The sequence below is a fragment of the Polypterus senegalus genome, chromosome 17 (genome assembly GCF_016835505.1).
Source record: "Polypterus senegalus isolate Bchr_013 chromosome 17, ASM1683550v1, whole genome shotgun sequence".
Taxonomy (NCBI): Eukaryota; Metazoa; Chordata; class Cladistia; order Polypteriformes; family Polypteridae; genus Polypterus; species Polypterus senegalus.
In genome coordinates this window covers 34,442,380-34,467,386 of record NC_053170.1, presented here as the reverse complement: position 1 = coordinate 34,467,386, position 25,007 = coordinate 34,442,380, and the positions used below count along the sequence as shown (strand labels likewise).

The window sequence follows — 25,007 nt, the reverse complement described above, 5'->3', positions numbered from 1 at the left end:
GTAAACGTTAAAATCTCCACTTGCTGCAGGGACATCGAACTGTTGGCCGTAAGTCTGCGCCCCTATTACTTGCCCAGAGAGTTTGGACACGTGATTGCTGTTATTGTTTACATCCCCTCAAGCGAACGCGAGATGGCGAGTGACATCATCCATTCCGCAGTTGCTAAGTTACAAACGCAGCACCCTGAGGCACTTGTGCTAATCGCTGGAGACTTTAACCATGTGACGCTGGATAAAACATTACCTGCCTTCTCCCAGTATGTGGATTGTAAACTGGGAAACAGGACTATTGACCTACTATATGCAAACGTTAAAGACGCATACAGCGCCACCCCACTGCCTGCGCTTGGGAAAGCAGATCATAACCTGGTTCTGCTTCAGCCTCAATACAAACCAAGAGTGAGGGCGCTACCTACAACCACACGCTCATTCAGGAAGTGGTCCCTGAGGCAGAGCAGGCTCTGAGAGACTGCTTTGGAACTACAGACTGGGATATATTGCTGAGATCACATAGTGAGAACATTGAAGAGGCTGTTGAATGCACAACTGATTACATCAACTTCTGTATGGACATTGTAGTTCCAGTAAGAACAGTATGCTGCTATGCTAACAACAAGCCATGGATTACAAGTGACATCAAGGGCCTTTTGAACCAGAAGAAAAGGGCTTTTAAAGGTGGTGATAAGCATGAGCTGAAGTGCGTGCAGAAGGAACTCCGAGTCCAGCTCAGGGCGAAAGAGCAGTACAGGAGAAAGCTGGAGCAGAAGTTGCAGAACAACAGTATGAAGGAAGTGTGGGATGGGATGAAGATTATCACTGGCTGCAGCTCAAGCGGGTGCCGATCGAGACAGACGTGGAGAGAGCAAACCAAATGAACAACTTCTTTAATAGGTTTGATCACAGTAACCCACTCTCACCTCGAGTACTGCATCCTCCAACCATCCTTCTGCTGATACCAGCATAGGTGAGACATCCCCACCCACAATTACAGCAGCCCAGGTGAGCAGAGAGCTGAAAAGACTTTGTGCCAGCAAAGCAGCGGGTCCAGATGGTGTATCGCCACGATTGCTGAAGGCCTGTGCGTTGGAACTGGGGAGTCCTCTACAGCGCATCTTCAACCTGAGCCTGGAACAGGGAGAGTCCCAGGCTTTGGAAAACATCTTGTATCACTCCTGTCCCAAAGGTATCACGTCCTAGTGAGCTGAATGACTTCCGCCTGTTGCTCTGACGTCACATCTGATGAAGACCATGGAGCGGCTGCTGCTTCACCACCTGAGGCCACAGGTCCGTCACGCCCTCGACCCTCTGCAGTTCACATACCAGGAGAAGGTGGGAGCGGAGGATGCCATCATCTATATGCTACACGATCCCTCTCCCACCTGGACAGAGGCAGTGGTGCTGTAAGAATTATGTTTTGGACTTCTCTAGCGCCTTCAACACCATCCAACCTCTGCTCCTTAGGGATAAGCTGACTGAGATGGGAGTAGATTCACACCTGTGGCATGGATTGTGGACTATCTTACAGACAGACCTCAATATGTGCGTCTTGGGAACTGCAGGTCTGACATTGTGTGCAGCAATACAGGGCGCCGAGGGGACTGTACTTTCTCCGGTCCTGTTCAATCTATATACATCAGACTTCCAATATGACTCGAGTCCTGCCACGTGCAAAAGTTCGCTGATGACACTGCTATTGTGGGCTGCATCAGGAGTGGGCAGGAGGAGGAGTACAGAAAGTTAATCAAAGACTTTGTTAAATGGTGCGACTCAAACCACTTACACCTTAACACCAGCAAGACCAAGGAGCTGGTGGTGGATTTTAGGAGGCCCAGGCCCCTCATGGACCCTGTGATCATCAGAGGTGACTGTGTGCAGAGGGTGCAGACCTATAAATATCTGGGAGTGCAGCTGGATGACAAATTGGACTGGACTGCCAATACTGATGCTCTATGTAAGAAAGGTCAGAGCAGACTATACTTTCTGAGAAGGTTGGCATCCTTCAACATCTGCAGTAAGATGCTGCAGATGTTCTACCAGACGGTTGTGGCGAGTGCCCTCTTCTACGCGGTGGTGTGCTGGGGTGGCAGCATAAAGATGAAAGACGCCTCACGCCTGGACAAACTTGTTAAGAAGGCAGGCTCCATTGTAGGATTAAAGTTGGACAGTTTAACATCTGTGGCAGAGCGACGGGCACTAAGCAAACTCCTGTCAATCATGAAGAATCCACTGCATCCACTTAACAGTGTCATCTCCAGACAGAGGAGTAGCTTCAGTGACAGACTTTTGTCACTGTCCTGTTCCACTGACAGACTGAAGAGATCGTTCCTCCCCACACTATGCGACTCTTCAATTCCACCGGGAGTAAATGCTAACATTCATTTTATTTTAATTCTTTTCATTTTTATTACTATTTAATTTAATATTGTTTCTTTGTATCAGTATACTGCTGCTGGATTATGTGAATTTCTCCTTGGGATTAATAAAGTATCTATCTATCTATCTATCTATCTATCTATCTATCTATCTATTGCTCTCAAGATTGTGTGGCTGAGTTTAGCACTGTTTGCTCAGCTCATCAACATAAATTCAGCTATTTCTCAAATATTGAAGCAGATTATTTCAGCCAGGTGAAGGAATAATGCGATTGCCTGAGCTTTTGCCTCTAGAAATTTCTATTTTTGGCACTTTTACCCCTGGCTTCTGAAAGTGTGTGCAGAGCAAACACATGTGCAGACTACACAATCCTTAGCAATAATCCAGGTAAAGGTTAACATGGCCACATAACTTGGTTATTTCTGGAGAACTCTGACTTTTTTAAGCAGGTTTCTCAGTGGCCAATAACCTGATTTTTCTAATCGGAATAAGGGTTTACATGGCATTTTAGAAAATAGGTTTCTGTGTATAGTCCGATTGTTGAAACACATGTAAATGTGCTAAATGAAAAAAGAAGAAAATTAGCAAAACGTGTATGCCTAAAAAGGCAATTCAAAGTAAACAAGTCCAGAACAGTATACCACTTATAAAATACAATAAACAGCAAAAGTTTACATGAAAATAAAAAATTCAGTAATCTCCACATTAGAGGTTTACTCCACAAACACTCTACTGGCACTGTCTCCTGCATCTCACTATAAAGGCTGAGGGCGGTCCCACAGTAATGATGTCATGGTGACTCCGCCTTTTTGGGGTTCCACCCACAAAACCCAAGGAGTACACTCAAACAATTAAAATGCACAATATATTAATACTAAGTAAACATTATAGTATTAACAAATTTACATGAAAACAAAGAAAACATTAAGATAATTTAAAAACAACAAACATTGTCTTGATTTGGGATCTTTAAGTATTTGTTTTGTTTTTCTCAATCACTGTTAAGTCATCACCACCCATTTTGTTTTTTTGTTTTTTTTTTAGGTCCTGACCTTTCTGATTTCTGAATGTTGATGTTTATTTTTCATTTTTCTATGTACTTGTTTAATTGTTGTGCTGTTTTGGCCACCATTTTGTTTTCTTAGCGATTGCCATAATTTAGGACACCCATAATAAAGACAACTGCCTGTGGTTGTAGATGCGTGTCCTCAGAGGTCCTGACCTGAGCGACAGATTAAATGGTCAACTGAAAGTTAATTTCCTCATTAGAGGTCCGATAAAAAAAACCTTCTCCTAAACATCCTTCTGATGATTCTATGTTTTGTGAGTGTGGTTCTGACCTTTTGCTAACACATTTTTTCTGAATTTTCAATTTTATTGTTTAAAAAAACTTAAGAATTCAGCACCTGGTCTTGGTCCAGGTCCACTCAGGGATGTGGTCTATCTTGGGGCTTTCTGGTAATGGAGATGAAGTATCAGGTCTTTGTTTTAAAGCACCAAAGCATGCCACCATTTGGTACATTGTCAATAGTAGAACATCTTGATTTCTGGGCGCATTTTAAGTCGGTTTAAAAGTGAACAATACAGGAAGAATAATACATCTATGGATCAATTCATTTATAAAATTAATATGATACAGTTAATTGGTGTGGAGGTTCAGTTCTAATCTGGAAGAACTGGGTAAATGGCAGAGACACACACCTTTGCTTAACCTACTTTAGGTGTCCATTGTGACAGATTGGGGGCGCTATCGCTCACTTGAACCCTTGTCCAAGACTCCAGACACCAAGTAAAAGTCCAAATGTTGACTTTATTTAAATGCCACAGTGCACAAAGCACCCTCTCCTTCACTATATTCATATAAATTACTCACAATCACAATAACAATACTCTCCAGCACTCCCACAGTCCTTTTATACACCCCGACCCGGAAGTGTTCCCAATCCCCAGTCAATGTGATTCTTTATCACTTCCAGGTCAGGTACAAGTCCTTTTCTTCACCCCGGAAGCACATCACTTCTGTTGTCGCTCTTCCTATGACGCACTTCCGGGTTATAGGGCACAAATGATTCTTCGGTCCTCCCTGCAGCTCCCTCTTGTCGCCCCCATGATATCCAGCAGGGTCGTGTATAAAAACTACATAGTCCATGATTCCCTGCTGGTCTTCGGGGCACCTCCATACTGCAAGGAGGGCTCCATCTGGCGGCCTGGGGGTATTGGCCGGGATGACAAGCCGGCCATATACCACACCATGAAGACATTGTGTGTTAGCCTCCTCCAGTCTACAGGCCCTATATTAAGTATTAAGAGTTGAGTTTCTATAATGAGGGATTTTGAACCTTTTTTAATGATGGATTTGATATATCTGACACCTGGGTGTGCACCCCATATCCCCTCCACAGATCTCAATCCATGAGCCGTGCACAGAAGCCTCCTACTAAGATGGCAGGAAATAAAACAATAATACAATTGCTTAGAAGTACAATATCGAAAGTTTTTATGTGAACAGCCTTTAAAAATAAAATATAAAAGAATGCTGGCCTGCAGTGAGTTGGAAATAATTATAGCCTTTGGGTGGGTGATTTTTCACGGGTTGCTTTTCCTTGGCTGTAAAAGAAAGAAGTTGCTATTTTTCCCAGTTTTTCTCCCTCCTTTTCTCTTCAAGATGGATTTTATTGTCAAATGTGTTTTCGATTGATTTATTTACCTATTTTTCTATTTCTCATCGGAAATCTAGTCTGTCTGGTATGGCACATCATTTGAAATTTCCACATCAACCTGCCAGACTGTATGAGGGGGGGTGAATATAGATGAAGTTTAAAGACTAGTGTGGCCAGCTCTGTCTCCAGTTCACTTGTCATTTCTAAGTGACTTTGAATAAAATAGTGTCAGAGAAAACGTGAGGCTTTATTAATTTAAATATAGGTTCTGGATTGAACCCCAGTGACTGTAATTAAGCACAGGCTTTGTCCTTTTTTCTCTTCTAGTGGTCTGAGCTGGAGCTGGGGATGGGCTTCTGCAGGAAGTAGCATTTTGGCAGAGTTTGGAACATTGCACCTGGAGTTTGTTCACCTGAGTGAAGTTTCAGGAAACCCAACATATAAGGAAAAGGTATGTTACATGGACACCCAAACATGGCGACTCATTACTCTGCTCACCTGCAACTCTTCTGTTTGTGTCACAACAGATGATTGTGTTCACAAGATCAGACATGACTATCTAAATCAGTATCACGACTGTCATGGTTTGTAGTTTTTCATAAATTCTTTTGTGTTTTATGTTGTAAATATATTTGGGTTTTTTTTGTATTTCCTTGTATTGTAGTTTGATCCATTTTTTTCTTATTTTTTATTTTGATTTGTCCTTATATGTTAATTCTGTCAATTGTCTTTTGTGAACTGAACCAAAGGAGGGCATGCCTCCCAACAGTGCATCCTCAACTTTTATAAGGCCTGCAGTTCATCAGCACTGTTGTTGAGGCATTACTTTCTCCACTTATATTATTCACCTATCGATCTTGGATTTAGATTTTTGAATATTTTGAGGTCTGCTTTTTGATCCTTTGGTTTATGGACATCTGGCCTGTTTTCTGGATTTGGAATATTGTTTTACCAACTTGAATTTTGTACATTTTTTTAGATTTTCTCGCATTTGTGGCCCTCAGGTTCCAACTCAATTCCTTTCCTACAGCCATTAGTAAGCTGATTTTTGTGTCTGTTAATGGAAATAGCAGCAAAATGCTTATTGATTTATTCTTATTTTACAGAAAAACCTTCAGACTTATTTGCTGTCATTTTATTAATATTACTGTATTTTAAAACACAAATAATGTAAACTGAAATGAGCCATGGGTGGTATGGACCTTATGCTTAGATGGCCTACAGTTGATGATTATGATACAGTACTTCATAGAGTTAGAAAAGGCATAATAATGGCATGAAAAGTCACTGGTAACTGACAATTGATCCCTCAGGAGTGATGTGCTGTCTTTGCTGAGGGATCGCTAAGAGTGTCGCCTCCCTCACCTGGCAGCTATACTTTCTGAGGTGGCCTGGCTACAAGCCGTACATATTTGAATTGCAAGCAGTAGGTTCAACCTCTCCTCACTTAAACAGACAGCTGCCGATCAAGCTGTTAACCTGTGACAGATATTATCGCACAGATGTGCATTCTGTTAGTTAAAATTATTGACAACATGTAGAGAAAAGCACAAAATAATTGAAAATAGTTACAATGTTGATACTGTGCATTATTATTCCTCACCATTAGTGATGGCCGCTATGTACTTGTCGGGTTCTAGACTAGTTTACTTTATTTGAATGTAAAAAATCAGAAGTTGCTAGGTGAAAATTAGTTTAAATTCATTTGCAAAGAAATATTTTGAGATTTTATTTGTTTGTTTGTTTCTGCAGAATTACCATAATATGAGACTCATCTCTCTTTGCCTTTTTCAATTTGAATTCACTCCTTGTTGAGATTCTTTTGAATATTTTTTTAACAAACATTATTAGTTACGGGCTAGGTGTTTTTATAGTTCTCCTCACCCTTCTTGAGATTTTTCATGTAAGAAATACATACGTTTTGAACTAGGTAGTTTTATTACGGAAGGGTTTTGTGGAGACTCTATCCTAAAACATACCTTCTTTTATTCCCATACCCATATTCTTTCTTACGTCGGTCCATACATACAGTATGTCCTCCACCCCAGCTCTTTTTTACTTATCCTTGCCTGAAAGGAGACATAGCCTGCAGCTGCAGTACTCTTGCACCTGGCACTATGGATCCGACTGCCACCCAGAACTGGCTGCCACTTTGCTTCACTATTGCTTTTAGAGGATGTCTCCTCTTTTTCATTTAAAGCCCTAAAGGCAGGATAAAAAGGAGCAAAAAGGGAAGCAGGGGGTCATGGTTAAATATTTAATCAGTCAATATTGTCTTTACAACTCTTAAATATACTTAATGTGCCAAAATCAGAAGCAAATATGAAAAAACAAATGGATGTAGCAAATTACCAATATAACAGGGCCATAAAGTTACATTGCTGTGTCTCAAGGTATGGGTCTTCTTGGTGTCCATGTTCTTTCAGCCTCTTCTTCTTCCTGGTTGTCTTTCTTCTGTGTTCTCTTTTAAGCCCCTAGACCCTGTCTGTCCAGTGAAATGTGACAGACCATATCAGCACATCTGCATGCATTAAAGATGACCATTGGCTCAAGGGTTTCTCATTTCACACAAATGGAAAGTCTGGAAAATAACCATCAGAATGTGACTTTTCTTAAAATATAATTTTGCCATGTTTAGAGTTTTGACCTTTCTCTAATTCCTGCTCCTCTGCTCCTCTGCTCCTCTGACTGTAAAAATGCCCTCTCTGGAAAACTGCCCATTGTCTCTACTAGCACTTAATTTTTCTATGTTCATGTAAAATTACTGTAAAAAGAAAAGAACTTGCAGTTTACGTACAGTTTAACATCATGTAATATTGTGCATGATGCTTTTCACACCTTAAAGCACATGACAAATACAATAAGATCACATTTCCCTACAGTAATTATAGTCACTAATCATGTCGCCATAGGGTGTCAATGTGTGTTGCATGTTGATTAGCACATGCAACTAAGAATTTCACTGTGCCTCGTACACAGCAATAATTAATCTATAAACCTTTTTAAGATTTATTGGTTTGGCTAGAATTAAGTTTATAGGATGCAAGCCTGATGTGCATTTGTACGCCCACTTTGTATTTCAAGTGGTTGATAGTCTTTTTTTAAGTTTTGTAAGCCTGGAAATTGTAACAACCCCGAGTGAGACACCTGACAAACTGAATTTTGTCATGTCAGACATGCATGTAAGACACATGGCAGTACTGTTGGGCTGTTAAAACTTCAGAACATGGCTGTCAGAGAAAGTATTTTCCCATTCAGTAGCATGCAGATGAATGTAAGCAAACCCACATTTTTTAAGTCTCCTACAGGCATGTCTTAATTCCCTATGTGTGGCACAGCCTTCTGTCCCATCTGTTGTCTGACAATGCTTCATAAACCACTGATATTTGTTCCAGGGTGTAGCAGCCGCACAAAGTGAGAACCATATTCTCTTTGACTGAATTCCTAGGTCCCATACCCACATCCAGATAAATTAACCTGTTACTCTGCGTAGTTCAAACAAACGTATGCACTCGTCCAGTCATTTTCTGCAGAGCCATTTTACTTTTGCCTAGTGATTCTGTTCATTATAACCTAGAATGGCTACTACTTAAGAGTCCATGAGAGAAGTGTGAGATGAGTCAGAACATGACTTGAGATGACTGAAATGGACACAGGGAGATGTTTAGACTACTTCTCCACACCCATCAGCCTCAACACTGGCTCCCCACAAGGCTGTGTGCTGAGCCTTCTGCTCTAAACCCTCTACACCTATGATTGCATTCCTGCCCACCACAGTAACACCATTGTTAAGTTCGCTGACGTTGGTAGTAGGGCTCATCTTTGGAGGGTGTGAGTCCGCCTACAGGGATGAGGTGGAGCAGCTGACAATGTGGTGTAGGAATAACAACTTGCTCCTAAATTCAACCAAGACCAAGGAGCTCATCGTGGACTTCGGGAAGAAGGCAGATAACTTCCTGCCACTTATCATCAATGGGGACTGTGTGGAAAGGGTCTCAAACATCCACTTCTTGGGAGACACCATTAGAGAGGACTTGACCTGGGGAACACACACTGCTGAGGTAGTGAAGAAGGCCCAGAAGAGACTCTACTACCAGAGGGTTCTCAGGAAGAACAACATCCCTGAGAAACTGCTGGTGTCCTTTTACCGCTGCACAGTAGAGAGCATCCTGGTCTTCTGTCTCTGTGTGTGGTTCTCCAGCTGCACAGTAGCACAGAGGAAAGAGCTCCACAGGGTCAATAAAGTCAGCCAGCGGATAGTCGGCTGTCCTCTCCCCTCTCTAGAAGAACTAAATAGTTCCTGTTGTCTCCTGAACGTCAAGAAAATTCTTCAGCAGCCATCACACCCAGGACATAAATTGTTTGAGGCATTTCAGATCCATAAAGACTAAGACAAACAGACTAGAAACAGTTTCTATCCTTCAGCTATCACCATGCTGAATGCTGCTAAGTGGTCAGTCTGACCGAGTGCATCTTCATGTTTACAATACAATACACTCTCATGTTTACAATACAGCTCTAAGTCAACATTGGCTAAGTGAAAAGTGCAATATGACGTATGTATGAATGGAAAACAGTGTTCGGCTGTTATGGACTATTTTGGCTTTAACTCGGGTCATTGTGTTTTGTTTTTATTTTATTTTTGAATTGGAAAATTGCACCTAAATTTTGTTGTACAATGTCTTATTGCTACAATGACAATAAAGATATTTATTTGATTTGATTTGATTTAATAGAGGATGCAGGCATAATTAGTTGTGGCATAAAACAGGAGATGTCGACATGTAAGTTGACTTTTTCCTCAACATATAATTCAGAACATGTTGTATCCCTTTTAGCGTTCCCTCAATTTACCTGTTTGGGTGGACTGTAGTGAACCAAATGCAGTTTTGGGAAAACCAGTAATACAATTTACAGGCTTGGTCTTCCAACATTCTTATTTAGTTAAACTTAAAAATAGCAAAGAAAATAAAACAGGCTAAAAAAAGAGAAGCACATCTTGGTAATGAGCCTAATCCTTCTCATTTCTAACAGATCTCCTCTCCTTTCCTCCCAAAGCAAACATTATAACTCAAACCAAATGAAGCTGGCTTCCACAGGCCTGCAGGCAAGTTGTTGTCCATTGAGTGTCCTTTGGTTTTAGCCCGTTGCCCTGCCAAGTGATTAGTTCTGCTGTCTGCATAAATACCCTGACTCTCCAGGAAAACGCCACATCAGCAAGCTATGCATTTAGCCTGCCTGGCAGCTTCATTACTTGCTGCTCACCCATATATGTGAAGTCAAACACGTCAGAAGTCCTTTACTTGGTGGCAGGTTTACATTAGGAATGAAGTGTCTGTTCTTTTGTCATTTCCGTGTTAAATATTGTTATGCAATACCCCACCTACTGGATGTAGATTAAGAAAGGAATCCTTAGACAAGGAGGAAGTGCTCTTGGACTGTGAAGTGGCCAGAATCCAGTATTCTGTTATATTTCAGCCAGGGTTCTTCCCCTGGTCTGGGTTCAAATTCTTGTTTTATGTCTCTTTTGTTAATTTTTCAGCCTCCAATGGATGTGACTGTTTATTCTTTATGCCTATCCTGTGTACCAAGTGTTTTGTGGGTAGTTCCCCCAGAGCCAACCCATAGTCCCTTGCAGTTCATTTGAATGCACTTGAGAGTTGGTGAGTGTTTCCTTATGGTTTTGCTGGGCTTTTGTGGTTTACTAGATTTTTAACCTGTTTGGATTTGTCTTTGATACTTGTTTGCGTCGGAAATACCTTTTTAGGCAACTCCTTTTTGCCTTTTTCGCTTCACAAAGGTTATTTTTTGTTTAGAGCATTATTGAAAACATCCATCCATCTATCCTCTTCCGCTTATCCGAGGTCGGGTCGCGGGGGCAGCAGCTTGAGCAGAGATGCCCAGACTTTCTTCTCCCCGGCCACTTTTTCCAGCTCTTCCAGGGGAATCCCGAGGCGTTCCCAGGCCAACTGGGAGACATAGTCCCTCCAGTGTGTCCTGGGTCTTCCCCGGGGCCTCCTCCCGGTTAGACGTACCTGGAAGACCTCACCAGAGAGGCGTCCAAGAGGTATCCTGATCAGATGCCTGAGCCACCCCATCTGACTCCTCTCGATGCGGAGGAGCAGCGGCTTTACTCTGAGCCCCTCCCGGATGACTGAGCTTCTCACCCTATCTTTAATGGAAAACCCAGACACCCTGCAGAGGAAACTCATTTTATCCGCTTATATTCGCGATCTCGTTCTTTCGGTCACTACCCACAGCTCATGACCATAGGTGAGGGTAGGAACGTAGACCGACTTGTAAATTGAGAGCTTTGCCTTACGGCTCAGCTCCTTTTTCACCACGACAGACCGATGCAGAGCCAACATCACTGCGGACGCCGCACCGATCTGCCTGTCGATCTCACGCTCCATTCTTCCCTCACTCGTGAACAAGACCCTGAGATACTTGAACTTTTCCACTTGGGGCAGAATCTCGCTCCCAACCCTGAGAGGGCACTCCACCCTTTTCCGGCTGAGGACCATGGTCTCGGATTTGGAAACAAATTGAAAACAAAAATCTTTTATTTCAATAAAAATCCTCTTTTTGACTTTATTACTAACGGGGCTTGATGGTAATATACCCATCTAGTGGGAAGTTTGAACAATTATTGGAGTTTAATTTTCACAAGAATATGTGTCAGACCAGGGAGCGGCATTCCATACTAGTGAGTGGTAGGCTTGATTTGTTCAGTGTTTGTTCCATATCTTTGAAATGAAGTGGTACTTTATCACATGGAGGGTCCTGGAGGCCTCACAAGATTCCAGCCTCAAAGCCTGCAGATTAGAAGTTCTTAAGAGGGAAGATCAGGGGCTGTGATGCCTGAGGTGCCCACAGCCATGGGCATATTCTGTTTCAATAGTTATAAACTAGGATGGACTATGGTGAGTGAGGACACAGCAAGAAGATTCAAGGTGCAAAAGCACAAAGTGTGTTTATTCTCAGTCAGTAAACAGTGTCCAGAGTGCTGTTCATTCTGTCGTTAGTAAATGGTATCCTGGGGATCAACTCTTGGTTGGGGTATCAAGTATATGGCCTTCCCAAGCTGGTGCACAAGAATGGAGAGCAGAAGAATTGGGAGAATCATGGTAGCTGGTGGGAGCAACGGGCAAGCCCTCGCCATAGTTAGACAGGATGGCACTCAATGTGAAAGAGTTGGCCATTTGTTTTTTGTGTTTATTCCACGACAATGTTGGGTTCACTATGCTCGGCTTAATATTTGGAACACTTTTAAAACATTACTGCCACTGATTCACTCTGCCTTCATGGTCCTCCACCTTTTCACCAACCTTGCTTCTGAACTCAGGGGAGCCTGAAAAGCCAAATCTTGACTGACGAGGCTTTTTTTTTTTGCAGGTAATGAACATTCGCAAGTTTTTGAACAAAATAGAAAAGCCCCACGGGCTCTACCCGAACTTTCTGAGTCCTGTCAGTGGAAACTGGGTTCAACGTAAGTATGATTTCAGTCAAATACAACTGATGCCACTTGTATAATGCAGTGTTAGTGCATTTAGAAAATGGAAGTTGTGACGGATGACAGGGACACTCTAACATCCCAATTGGGATGAATCCTGTCCCCTTACCTGGCAGGGGACAGCAGACAGACAAAGGAATAGAGCCTCGTAAGAGTGCATGCTCCCCCAATATATGGGGTGGTGGCATTCCTGGGCCAGTATACCCATTCCTGCACTTGCAGAGTATACTGGGAGTTACAGTCCAAGTGGGCAGCCTTTGTAGGAAAGCTGCGAGGGAGCGTCCCTATTTTTTGAGGCTCTCACATGACCCGGGAATGCTTCCAGCTTGTAGTGTCCTGACACCAAAAGTGCTCCTGGGCCTGGCATGAAAGGGACCACCTCCAATCACTCAGGGAGTTGGAGTCAGGAGAAAGGAGACAACACTCCCCTGGAGGGATAAAAGGAGTAAAAAAGGAAGGATAAATGGATTGTAATATTGTGATTAAGGAATGAAGACATGTGGAAAGATGCTTTAAAGAATACTTCACTTGAAGCTGTGGACTGCCTGAGTGTAGCTATGCCTAGAGACTTGAGGCACAGTGATTGCCTCCTAGTGGTCAGAAAGACTAAAGTAAGCCATCACAAAGTGTAGCCTTCTGCTTCCAGAAACCCACTATTGTGTCTTGCTAAAAGAGAGACACACTTGTTGTTAAGTTTCTAATCATTGCCTTAATGACTGGTTACAAGACTGACTTCTCGGCCTTCCTGCATTTTCAGGAGAGGTTTAGAACTTGATGACTTGTAAAGTGTATCTGGATGACCTTACTATGGCCACTGAAATGTCTCTTCACCTTAGCCTAACTTCTCAAGTTCTTATGACCTCTGTGTAGGTGTTTTATGTGTTATCATTGGTACAAATTATTCTTTTTTCAAATTGGGATAAGTAGAGAAGAACAAGACCAGTCTAGTCAGGACTGAGTACAGGGTTCCACACATTCCTATCATGGTACTACTGCTTTCACTTTTCTTACACACACTGAGTTCATTTAAAAACAATCTTTATTTAATATAATGCCTTTCCATAGTGAACATCTTCCTAGGTGCTTTACCTGTACAGTTGTTTAGATATATTTGCTATACTTAGTGCAGACGCAGGTTCTGTGATTTTCTCGGGGTCACATAGTGACTTAGTGTTGGGGAGTGAACTGGTGACAATGGGGTGTAAAGTCTAATGGCATAGCCACTTGACCAATGCCCACTTTCATGTGGAGGTAATCTTGCAGGTCCCACCTAGAAAGACTTCAATTTTGCTCCCCAAGCTCACAGACAGTTCTGTTAATGAGACTTTAACATGTTGCCCCAAGATTAATGTGGGCTATTCATTTCCTTCTGTGCTCAAAATACAAGATTCTATTTTGATGACCAGTGTTAAGATAATGTCCATCTTGGAGAGCAGAGCATTAGAGGGATCTGGTTATTACAATTGGTAAAATGGATAGAAAGTCCACCTACTGCATTGTACAGTGATATAGCAGCACAACAAGATGAAAATAGTGAAAGGCCTCCAAAAGACTCACAAACCAAACCAGGACCTTCACCAGTAAGAGGCAAAAATAAGGCATATATTCAACCTAAAGCTAATAAGGCCAAATCTTAATATAATAATCAGAAAACTAAAATCACAGAACAGTACCCACAAGAAATGCACACCACAACAATCTTTGAACTTTTTGCTAGGACCAACTCCTCCACCTGCATATGGGGCGGTCCCAGCTGCAGTGATGTCATGGTGGACCCACCTCTTGGGGTTCGACAGAATACAAGGAACACAGGCAAATAGCATAAATGAACAATCCATAAAAACATAAAAATATTAGCAAAAAATACATAATTACAAAAGCTACAAGTGCATGACAAATAATTGAAAACAAAGAAAATATACTTAAGCAAGGTTTTACATAACACATTGGCATTGGATGCTAGCCCAAAAAGTTGCTGGGTCAGTGCCCACCGCTGACTCACTTTGTAAGTCTGAGCAAACCACCTAGCCTGTCTCTGCTTCAGTTTTTAAAAATGTAGACTCCAACAATTGTAATGAACACTGATCACCAAAGGTGTAGGTCAAATGTGCGTTAATAACAAAAATAGTAAATACCACAGTCATCGGTCATAAGAATTGAAGACTTTCAGAACTAGCCACCATCAAAATGAGATGAAACACTTCAATCCATCAAACATTATCCCAGAAGGCAGTGACCGGGTTAGGACACTGAGCTGTGTCTTTCACATCCGGCCTCTGCTTGAGGGCCAGCAGATTTCACTCTATCGTTGTTAATTATCCAGATGATAGCAGCCACGTTAATAACTTTTCCTTTGCCTTTTCAGACCACGTCTCCATTGGCGGCCTGGGGGACAGCTTCTATGAGTATTTGATCAAATCTTACCTTATGTCAGCCAAAAAAGATGAAGAAGCCAAGAAGATGTATTATGATGCCTTGGAGGTAACTTTCTATCTTGAGAAGCTGTATAAGTAGTTACCTAGTAGGCCTTGGCTGGGTCTCACTACCCTTTCAAGCCATACAGAGCAAAGGCTGGGCTAAACATAAAATGAGATTATGCTTCAAAATGTTAACCCTTAAAGCTGGAATCCCCTGTTTCACTGTCTGGCAGCACCCCCAATTGTCTTATTGCTTGGCTGGTTAGTTTAGGGCTGCATTGCCGTGGTGGTGTTAATACTGAATTGAAGTTACAGTGGAATACATTTCTGAAGAAAGCACTCATTTCATCAGTGAAGCTCATATGGGAGTGTGCCAAGCCATAGCACATGAATAGTTTCCAAACCAAGCACCCCTGAGCCATTTCTGTCCCATCTTCCACACCAGAACTTTAGAGTCACTTGATAACAGAAATGCACACATGACTGGGAAGGTAAGTGCTGTTTAAGGATTATTATCTCTCTACTGTCATCTGTTAAACTCTGATTTAGCTACTTAATCATTCTGTGTATCCCACCATGTTCTCTCCTTTACATTCACTTCATTATTGGCCTATATTTACCATATATACTCACAGGTCAGGTCTTGAAATCCATAAAATTGATCATAAAATCAGCCCCCGATTTTACACCCGTTCAAAACAACATCCTCATTTTTTTTTTTTTTTTACATATACTTGCCTCCTACAATCTCGCAGCAGTTTCTCAGACATATCAAATTTTGTTGCAGCAGCGCAGTTACCAATTTCTTTCACAACTTCAACAACTTTTAATTTATAGTGCATCCGGAAAGTATTCACAGCACATTACCTTTTCCACATTTTGGTATGTTACAGCCTTATTCCAAAATGGATTAAATTCATTTTTTTCCTCAGAACTCTATACACAACACCCCATAATGACAACGTAAAAAAAGTTTACATGAGATTTTTGCACATTTATTAAAAATAAAAAAATTGAGAAATCACATGTACATAAGTATTCACAGCCTTTGCCATGAAGCTCAAAATGAGCTCAGGTGCATCCTGTTTCCCCTGATCATCCTTGAGATGTTTCTGCAGCTTAATTGGAGTCCACTTGTGGTAAATTCAGTGGATTGGACATGATTTGGAAAGGCACACACCAGTCTATATAAGGTCCCACAGTTGACAGTTCATGTCAGAGCACAAACCAAGCATGAAGTCAAAGGAATTGTCTGTAGACCTCCGAGACAGGATTGTCTCAAGGCACAAATCTGGGGAAGGTTACAGAAAAACTTCTGCTGCTTTGAAGGTCCCAATGAGCACAGTGGCCTCCATCATCTGTAAGTGGAAGAAGTTCAAAACCACCAGGACTCTTCCTAGAGCTGGCCGGCCATCTAAACTGAGCGATCGGGGAGAAGGGCCTTAGTCAGGGAGGTGACCAAGAACCCGATGGTCACTCTGTCAGAGCTCCAGAGGTCCTCTGTGGAGAGAGGAGAACCTTCCAGAAGGACAACCATTTCTGCAGCAATCCACCAGTCAGGCCTGTATGGTAGAGTGGCCAGACGGAAGCCACTCCTTAGTAAAAGGCACATGGCAGCCTGCCTGGAGTTTGCCAAAAGGCACCTGAAAGACTCTCAGACCATGAGAAACAAAATTCTCTGGTCTGATGAGACAAAGATTGAACTCTTTGGAGTGAATGCCAGGCGTCACGTTTGGAGGAATCCAGGCCCCGCTCATCATCAGGCCAATACCATCCCTACAGTGAAGCATGGTGGTGGCAGCATCATGACGTGGGGATGTTTTTCAGCAGCAGCAACTGGGAGACTAGTCAGGATAAAGGGAAAGATGACTGCAGCAATGCACAGAGACATCCTGGATGAAACCTGCTCCAGAGCGCTCTTGACCTCAGACTGGGGCGACGGTTCATCTTTCAGCAGGACAACGACCCTAAGCACACAGCCAAGATATCAAAGGAGTGGCTTCAGGACAACTCTGTGAATGTCCCTGAGTGGCCCAGCCAGAGCCCAGACTTGAATCCGATTGAACATCTCTGGAGAGATCTTAAAATGGCTGTGCACCGACGCTTCCCATCCAACCTGATGGAGCTTGAGAGCTGCTGCAAAGAGGAATGGGCGAAACTGGCCAAGGATAGGTGTGCCAAGCTTGTGGCATCATATTCAAAAAGACTTGAGGCTGTAACATAACAAAATGTGGAAAAAGTGATGCGCTGTGAATACTTTCCGGGTGCACTGTAAAACCAGCTTCATATTTTCTTCTGATCGAATGCTCCATCATAGATAAGGGATGCTTTTACGATAATGGTGCATGAGGGTGTGAGATACAAAAAACACAAAATGGTGCAAACGTCGCTTCGGAATAGTTCAGGTATTACCGTGTAGTCACGTAGGCACAATACATAGAAAAAAAAAACAGTGTGCTCCGTGGTTACTCTCTCAGGTGGACGTTAGCATATCATAATCTCTTGGACCAATAGTATGAGTTTTCCGCATTCAACTTATATGACCAACATTTTAAAATTCTGGAAATTATGCTGTAAAATGAAACCCTGACTTATCCGAAGGGAGAATTTAAATGCAAGTATATACAGTAGGTGTAATTTAACAGAAAACCAATATTATTCACAAAGGCAGTGCCGTTAAAAAACATTCACCCCCTTGGAAGTCTTCTCTCGTTATTCTTATACAATATTGAATTAAAGTAGGTTTAATGTGACTTTTAACACTGAAACACTGACTAACATAGACTCTTTAATCTCAAAGTGAAAACAGATCTCTGCAAGTGGCCTTAATTAATTACAAATGTAAAATTCAAAATAATTGATGACGCAGGTGTTCACCCCTTTAGTATGACACACCTAAATAATAACTGGTGTTGTCAATTGGGCAGGAGAAGGAGGTGGTTAGGTGCATGCTCTGATACAGCACGTTGCTGTACCCACCACACAACAAACCACCTCAGGATTCCAGGCTGCCCACAAAAACTGAGTAATTGTGCAAGAAGAAGACTAGTGAAGGAGACCACCAAGGGACCTGTAAGAACTCTGAAGGAGTTACAAGGTACAGTGTCTGCAACTGGAGAGACTTTGCATAAAACACAGTCCTGGTGCTTCACCATTCACAGTATTATGGGAGAGTAGCCAATTGAAAACCAAAAATGCACAGGACATCTCAACTGGAATTTGCACATGGGAGACTCTGAAGTCTAGAAGAAGGTTCTATTGTCTGATGAAAACAACATTAGGCTTGTTTTCCAATCAGATAAAATATAATGCTTGAACACTACACTTTATCAAAAACACACCATCACCACCGTGAAGCATGGTGGTGGCAACATTATTCTGTGCCCTGGAAAGCATGTGATAGAAAAAAATGAATGCAGCAAAACAGAGAAATCCTGGAGTACAACCAGATTCAGTCTGCAAGAAACCCTGCTCCTTGTAGAAGGTTACCTTCCCAGCAAGACAACACCCATAGCATAAAGCCAGCCTTTAAAACAACAATGTTAATGCTCTAGATTGGCCGAGTCCAGACCTCAGTCAAATTGAGGACTTGTGGCTGGACTTGAAAAAGGCTGTTGGCTCACAATCCTCATGCAACCTGACAGAGCTGAAACAGTTTTGCAAAAAAACGCAGTGTCCAGATGTACAAAGCAGATGGAGTTAGACCTTTGCACACAGACTGAAGGCTGTCAAGGCTTGAAAAGGGGCGTCTACTAAACAGCGACTTGAAGAGGTGAGTACTTATGTGATCGATTATGAATTTAGACCACTTTGCAGTGATTTGTTTTCACTTTGACATTAAAGCCAAATTAAATCCTTTGTGATTGTTATGTAAGAATAAAATCTAAAAACTTCCAAGGAGGTGAACACTGTAAGTTTGAAAATGTGTGGATGAATGAAGCTCAAATTTAGAAGTAACTACTGTAGTGCCAGCACATAAACATTAATACTGGGTATAAAATAGTTAGTAGTTTTGTGGACATCCCTTATAACAGCATAATTATTGAAATGCAAAAACGCTTATCTTTAAAATTTCCCCTGGTTTGGAAGGATAACATAACACTAAGTGAGAAAATGGGTCATCATCATTGGCCAGTGACTTTTGAGAAGGGAATATTATTCCATTCACGTCAATTGATCACAAAAAGGCAGCATTAGACGTAAATAATGGAAAGACCTGTGTGTGTGTGTGGAGCCGTCCACTCTGCTCATGCTCAACTACAGCCACTAGATGGCGATTGTATGCACTTTTTACATTATTTTGGCGCTTCAATGCACCTGACTTCTCACTGCGAAAGACCCGTGTGCAGCAAAAGCCGCCACACAACAACAACGTTGTGCTCATAACACAGATGAAGAGACACAATGTCAAAACGAAGTAAACCTTGTGGCTCAACAACATGTACGTGAAACACCTCAGCAACAGAGGGCAAGGCTTGAAGTTTTCAGTAAAAATATTGTCTATCTGGAGGTATTCTCTTGAGACAAAGGTTAATAGGACTCATATGCCAGAAATATGATATTGCCAGTGTCTTCTTACAAAAGCCACTGGGCAGCAAGCACAGGTGGCTCTACATCTTCTGCACTGGGGTATTCTTAACAGTTAGCTGGTGCCTCTCCAAGTTCACAAATATAGTAAAACTGCTAGAGAGTCGTCAGCTTGTTTTTCGTCCCGAATATCACATTATTCCATAAAAAACAGAAATGGATTATTTTGGAATAATATGAATGAAAGACTGCTATAGGAAACTGTGTTGCTCTAGCGTTTTGTTCAAGAAAAGCCCCCCAGAATCTGCTTTTACACTGCCTTTGGGGACTTGCCTGAAAGTCATCATAGATCATGGAGAGAGACATTGTCATCTTGGGTTCATAGGTTCATAGGTCCATGGCCTAGTGTATCAACCTCTGTGCCAAAGTGATAAATTACTGATCAGAGTATTTTGCTACTGACATGTTCTATGTTTTCATTAAAAAATATTTGCTTCAGTGAAAACTATATGACATTTAAGTTTTTTTAAAGCTTGTAGCTCTTTCTTTTTATTTCAAAGTTATCCTGTACTGTAACGGAATGCCTATCAGACAAAGACCCCCCCAACAAAATAATGATATTATTTATGTATGTGCAATGTTACAAAGCGCTAGGAGGTCTGAAGGTTATCTAATCTCATCTCTCACATCTTGATAATAGCAAGTAAAAGAATATCAAAGGCTGTAGAATTGCTCTGATACGGCATTAAAGACTTGTTTAATGTTGCAGGCAATAGAAACCAATCTGGTGCAGAAATCTCCCGGGGGCCTCACATACATTGCAGAGTGGAGAGGTGGCATACTGGATCATAAGATGGGTCACCTCGCCTGCTTCTCTGGGGGAATGATCGCAATCGGCGCAGCAGATGGAGAACTGCAGAAGCGCAAACACTACATGGATTTGGCAGCAGAAATCACTCACACGTGCCACGAATCGTACGCCCGTTCTGGTAAGTTCTCTATCATTCTTAAATTTCTTTTGTGCCTCATTATTGTAACACTCTTCATAGTGGTGGCACTAAGTGCAGCTTGAGCAGTTTTGCCTGCTTCCTCCTTAGAGTGCCTTCCATGTGAAAAGCCATTGTGTCAACATGCGTACTGCAGTGTTCACTTTAGAAGTCACTATGCCGCTCTTTATAACCCTGGGTGCAAATGCGGGGCAAAGTCTAAACTCGGCCTGTGGCATCGTAGACTAAAGGCTCAGATTAAGGGGGCTCATTTCAGAAGGCTGCTGGTCCATGTATAGTAGCAGTGCCTGCATGTTTTGGTGGATGGAAAATATAAACAGGGTATTAAATGTTCTGTATTTACAAAGACAGGTACAAATATTAAATAAGTAAGCAATGTGTTCAGCAGCCCAAAATTGCCTAGGCCTCCACTTTAAGACTCCTTCAGATAAATAAAAAATGTTAATAAATAAGTAGATGGTGCTCTTGGAAAAAATTCACAGAGAAATAAAAATAGACACGAGCGCCATTCCAGGAAACAGCTCTTAGCAAATAATGTATTGCTGCATACAGTAGTTAAGCAGTGAATATCTGGAGTTAATCCAAATTATCATTCGCTCATGTTACACTTTGTTTAATCCTAAATGTCTTACTTCAGTTTATCTTCAAACACAGATGCCCAATCTCTTATCAAAGATCCTTAGGGCCCAATGTGTTTCAGAATTCTGATTTTTTCAGATTCCAAAACAGTATAAGCAAGGGGTGTAATGATATGGGTGAATGTATTTGTATAGTTTGGAAATGGGACCTTCAAGATATCACTTTCTTTAAAGCAGATATGTACATGAAGTTACTGTGCACAATGGTATGGTTAAAGTGCTCAGACCAACTGTTTAGACATGCCAGTGGCCCCAAAGTACAACTGTCAGAAGACTGAAAGAGGCAAAGTGTGGCATGTATGGGATTTGAAGGGAATGCAGCATTAGGACAAGTTTATACTTTATTTATGCAGATCTTCACCATACAGCCAGACAAAAAAATTTCACTTTAATGTCAATCCTGACAACCACACTCACCCAGATGACGCCTCCAAGTTTTTTATTCCTGAAGCAGATTGTCTGTGTTGATACCTCATAACACCAGGCACACACACACAAACAAACATTTTGGAGGAGCTACTCTTCTAATTTTAGTGCCTGTCTTTACACATTAATTTTTTTAACAGTGTGATGGTTCTATCTATCATATAGTGCCTTTCTTTATCTATCTATCTATCTGACTGACTGACTGACTGACTGACTATATATATATACTAATAAAAGGCAAAGCCCTCACTCACTCACTGACTCATCACTAATTCTCCAACTTCCCGTGTAGGTAGAAGGCTGAAATTTGGCAGGCTCATTCCTAACAGCTTACTTACAAAAGTTAGGCAGGTTTCATTTCGAAATTCTACGCGCAACGGTCATAACTGGAACCTACTTACGTACATATATATATGGCCATAGCCTGCAGCTCAGCCGCCGTGTGAGGCGGAGTTGCGTCCCTCATCGTCATGCCTCCCACGTAATTGAGTGCCTGTCCAGATAAGGCCATCCATCAGCAGCAATCCAATAGACATGCTGCTGCTAAATATTCGCAAGTGCGGGGTGGGGATCGATCTGTTCTTAACTCAATTCTTCTTATTGTAAAAACTTGATTGCTTTGTATGGATTGTAATAAAATTAAAAAATAAATAAATAAATAAATAAATATGACTGTGCTTATGCAAACGAAGATGAGATGGTCAGGGATAGACTAGTGTTTGGCACAAATTCAGCGAAAGTGTGAGAGAAACTTTTAAGTGCCAGGTCTTAGCTAACATTAAATAAAGCCGTGCACATCGCAAGATCACACGAGATAGCACAAGCACAGCTGAGAAAAAAAACCCTTGCATGCAGTGTGTGATGTCTCAGATAAAGAGGAAGACAAGATGTTTATTGATGCAGTAAGAAAGGAACAACCCTCTAAAGCTGAACAAGCCTTTGTAGACATATCAATAGGAAAGCAAGTTGTAAAGCTTAAGTTTAAGTTAAGTTCATAGACACGCTGCCGCTAAATATTCACAGGCAAATCCACAACTTAATACTGGGAATGCCTGTTAAACATCTTAGATTCACGAGTACTGATTTGGGTAGTGAACACTTCGATGAATGAAACCTATTATCTTTACAACGGTTGACAAACACAGAATATAACTTGAACACAACACATCCTCCAAATATGAACCTGATTGAAAGAAATAATGATAATCAAATCCTTGATGACAGCAACACTCATAACAGTCACAAAACAATTACACTGACAATGTTACATTATTTTTAAAATGTTTTCTTTTTCATAACTTCTTTAACACACTACTTCTCCGCTGCGAAGCGCAGGTATTTTGCTAGTATATATATATATATATATATATATATATATATATAGTAAGATTAGTGCTATGTAGCGCCCTACTCGACACAGATTAGACACGGGAGGCATGTATAAAATTAAATAAACTTTTATTTTCTTCATCTATGGGATACGCCTTCCCCGTACCCACAGACACAACACAGTCCCAAGCACACAATAAACACAAATAATTGGTCTTCTTCCCAGTAACCGTGTCCTCCTCCACCTGACTCAGTAGTGGTCGCTGGCTCCCTTTATAGTTCACCCGGAAGTGCTCCGGGTGCTTGATCCCTGATTTCCGGCTGCACTTCCAGGTGTGACGAATCGGTTGCCCATACAGAGTCCCAAGTAGAGCACCCCCTGGTGGTACCTGCGGGACCCAACAGGGCTGCACCCAACTCCAATTTCCAGGATGCCCTGCAGGAACCCGAGGCACTGTTCCACCCCAGGGAGGCGGCCAACTAGTGTTCAGGGGGAGGTATTGCAATGCCCCCTGAATATCGTGTGCAGGGGCATCCCAGCTAGGTAAGGACGTCAAGCCCCTGTTATTATATATATATATATATATACTAGCTAAATACCAGCTTCAAGAGCAGAGAAGTAGTGTGTTAAAGAAGTAATGAAAAAGAAAAGGAAACATTTTAAAAATAACGTAAGATGATTGTTAATGTAATTGTTTTGTCACTGATATGAGCGTTGCTGTCATATATATAGACACAGACACACACACATATATATATACATATATATGCATATATATACATATACATATATATATATATATATATACACATATATACATATACATATACATATGCAAATATAGCAAAATCTTCACCATAGAAATTTAAAGACTAAATCCAAGTGCCTGATGGGCTCATCAGGCAGTACACACTCACTGCACCCACTCTTGCAAATCGAACCTCAGACGTCAGCGCTAAAGGCGAAGCCTCTCATGTTGCGCTAGGGTGTGTGGTTTGTTTATTTGACAGTATGTAGATCGGGGTGTGTGTGTATATATATATATATTACTTTTGAGAATGCAACATATAGTTTTGTCCACGAGGAAAGCAATGTTGCCTCAAATCAATGGCAACCTTTTGTAGGGTGTGTCCCTGAGACTTATTAATTGTCATCGCGAAGCAGAGCCTTACTGGAAATTTGAGGCATTTCAATTGAAATGGGAGATCAGGGGGTATAACGGTGATGCCAGGAATACATTCAGAGTGTGGCGCTCTGCTGTTTTTTTGTGTAGTTGCCTTCACACAGCCACTTCGCTGCTTTATAAACGAACGCCATATAAAGCCATCACCTTGTCAATTGTGTAATGCGTTTTTTGAACAGGTTTGATGCATGGAAGTGATCACTCGTACTGCGTTCAGTAAGTTCACGTGAGCTGCTCTCTTGTGTGATGTTGCGATGACCACGGCTTAATTTAATGTTAAGTAAGACCCGGCACTTAAAAGTTTCTGGCTGCGCCCGTTGTAATATGACGAAGGTGCGAGGTCACTTTTGAGAATGCAAGTATAGTTGTCCAGGAGAAAAGCAATCTTGCCTGAAATCAATGGCATCGTTTTGTAGGGTCTGTCCCTGAGACTTATTACTTGTCATCGCGCAGCAGAGCCTTACTGGAAATTGGAGGCATCTGAATTGAAATGAGAGATCAGAGGGTATAAAGGGAACGCGAGGAATACATTGAGTGTGGAGAAACTCTAGAGACAGGGTGTGTATTAACTTGTGGATTTTTCTGTGAGTATTTGGTGGCAGTGTGACGAAGGTGCTTCGGAAGACGGCGTTAGCCGTGGAGTTCAGCTCAGACCGAAATGAGGTGAATGGGAGGGGAGTTGATGACGTGACTCCCCCACCCGCCTTAACTGTCAATCCCCCACAAACACAGTCTCTCAGAATTTGCATAAGCACAGCCCTTCACCTGCAATTTTAACTTAGTTAAAAAGTGAGCAAAACTCTTGTTTATATCCTGCGTCCTCTCATTAAACTTGTATCCCGCATTAGCCGTGGGCATGACAAACACCAGCGGCAGCCTGTCTATGAACTTAATTTAAACTTTAAGTTTACACTGTGCTTTGTTCCCAAAGTA

The 25,007-nt window shown here is 41.7% G+C and overlaps 1 protein-coding gene across 1 annotated transcript in view; it reads left to right on the top strand.

The window, feature by feature from the left end:
• LOC120518147 (mannosyl-oligosaccharide 1,2-alpha-mannosidase IA) overlaps nt 1-25,007 on the top strand; it is a 534,215-nt gene that overhangs the window by 463,698 nt on the left and 45,510 nt on the right. The window contains exons 6-9 of the mRNA XM_039740772.1: nt 5,361-5,484; nt 12,429-12,522; nt 14,912-15,027; nt 20,260-20,479. Of these exons, the coding sequence (XP_039596706.1) occupies nt 5,361-5,484; nt 12,429-12,522; nt 14,912-15,027; nt 20,260-20,479 (554 nt within the window). The remainder of the gene's footprint in view (nt 1-5,360; nt 5,485-12,428; nt 12,523-14,911; nt 15,028-20,259; nt 20,480-25,007) is intronic.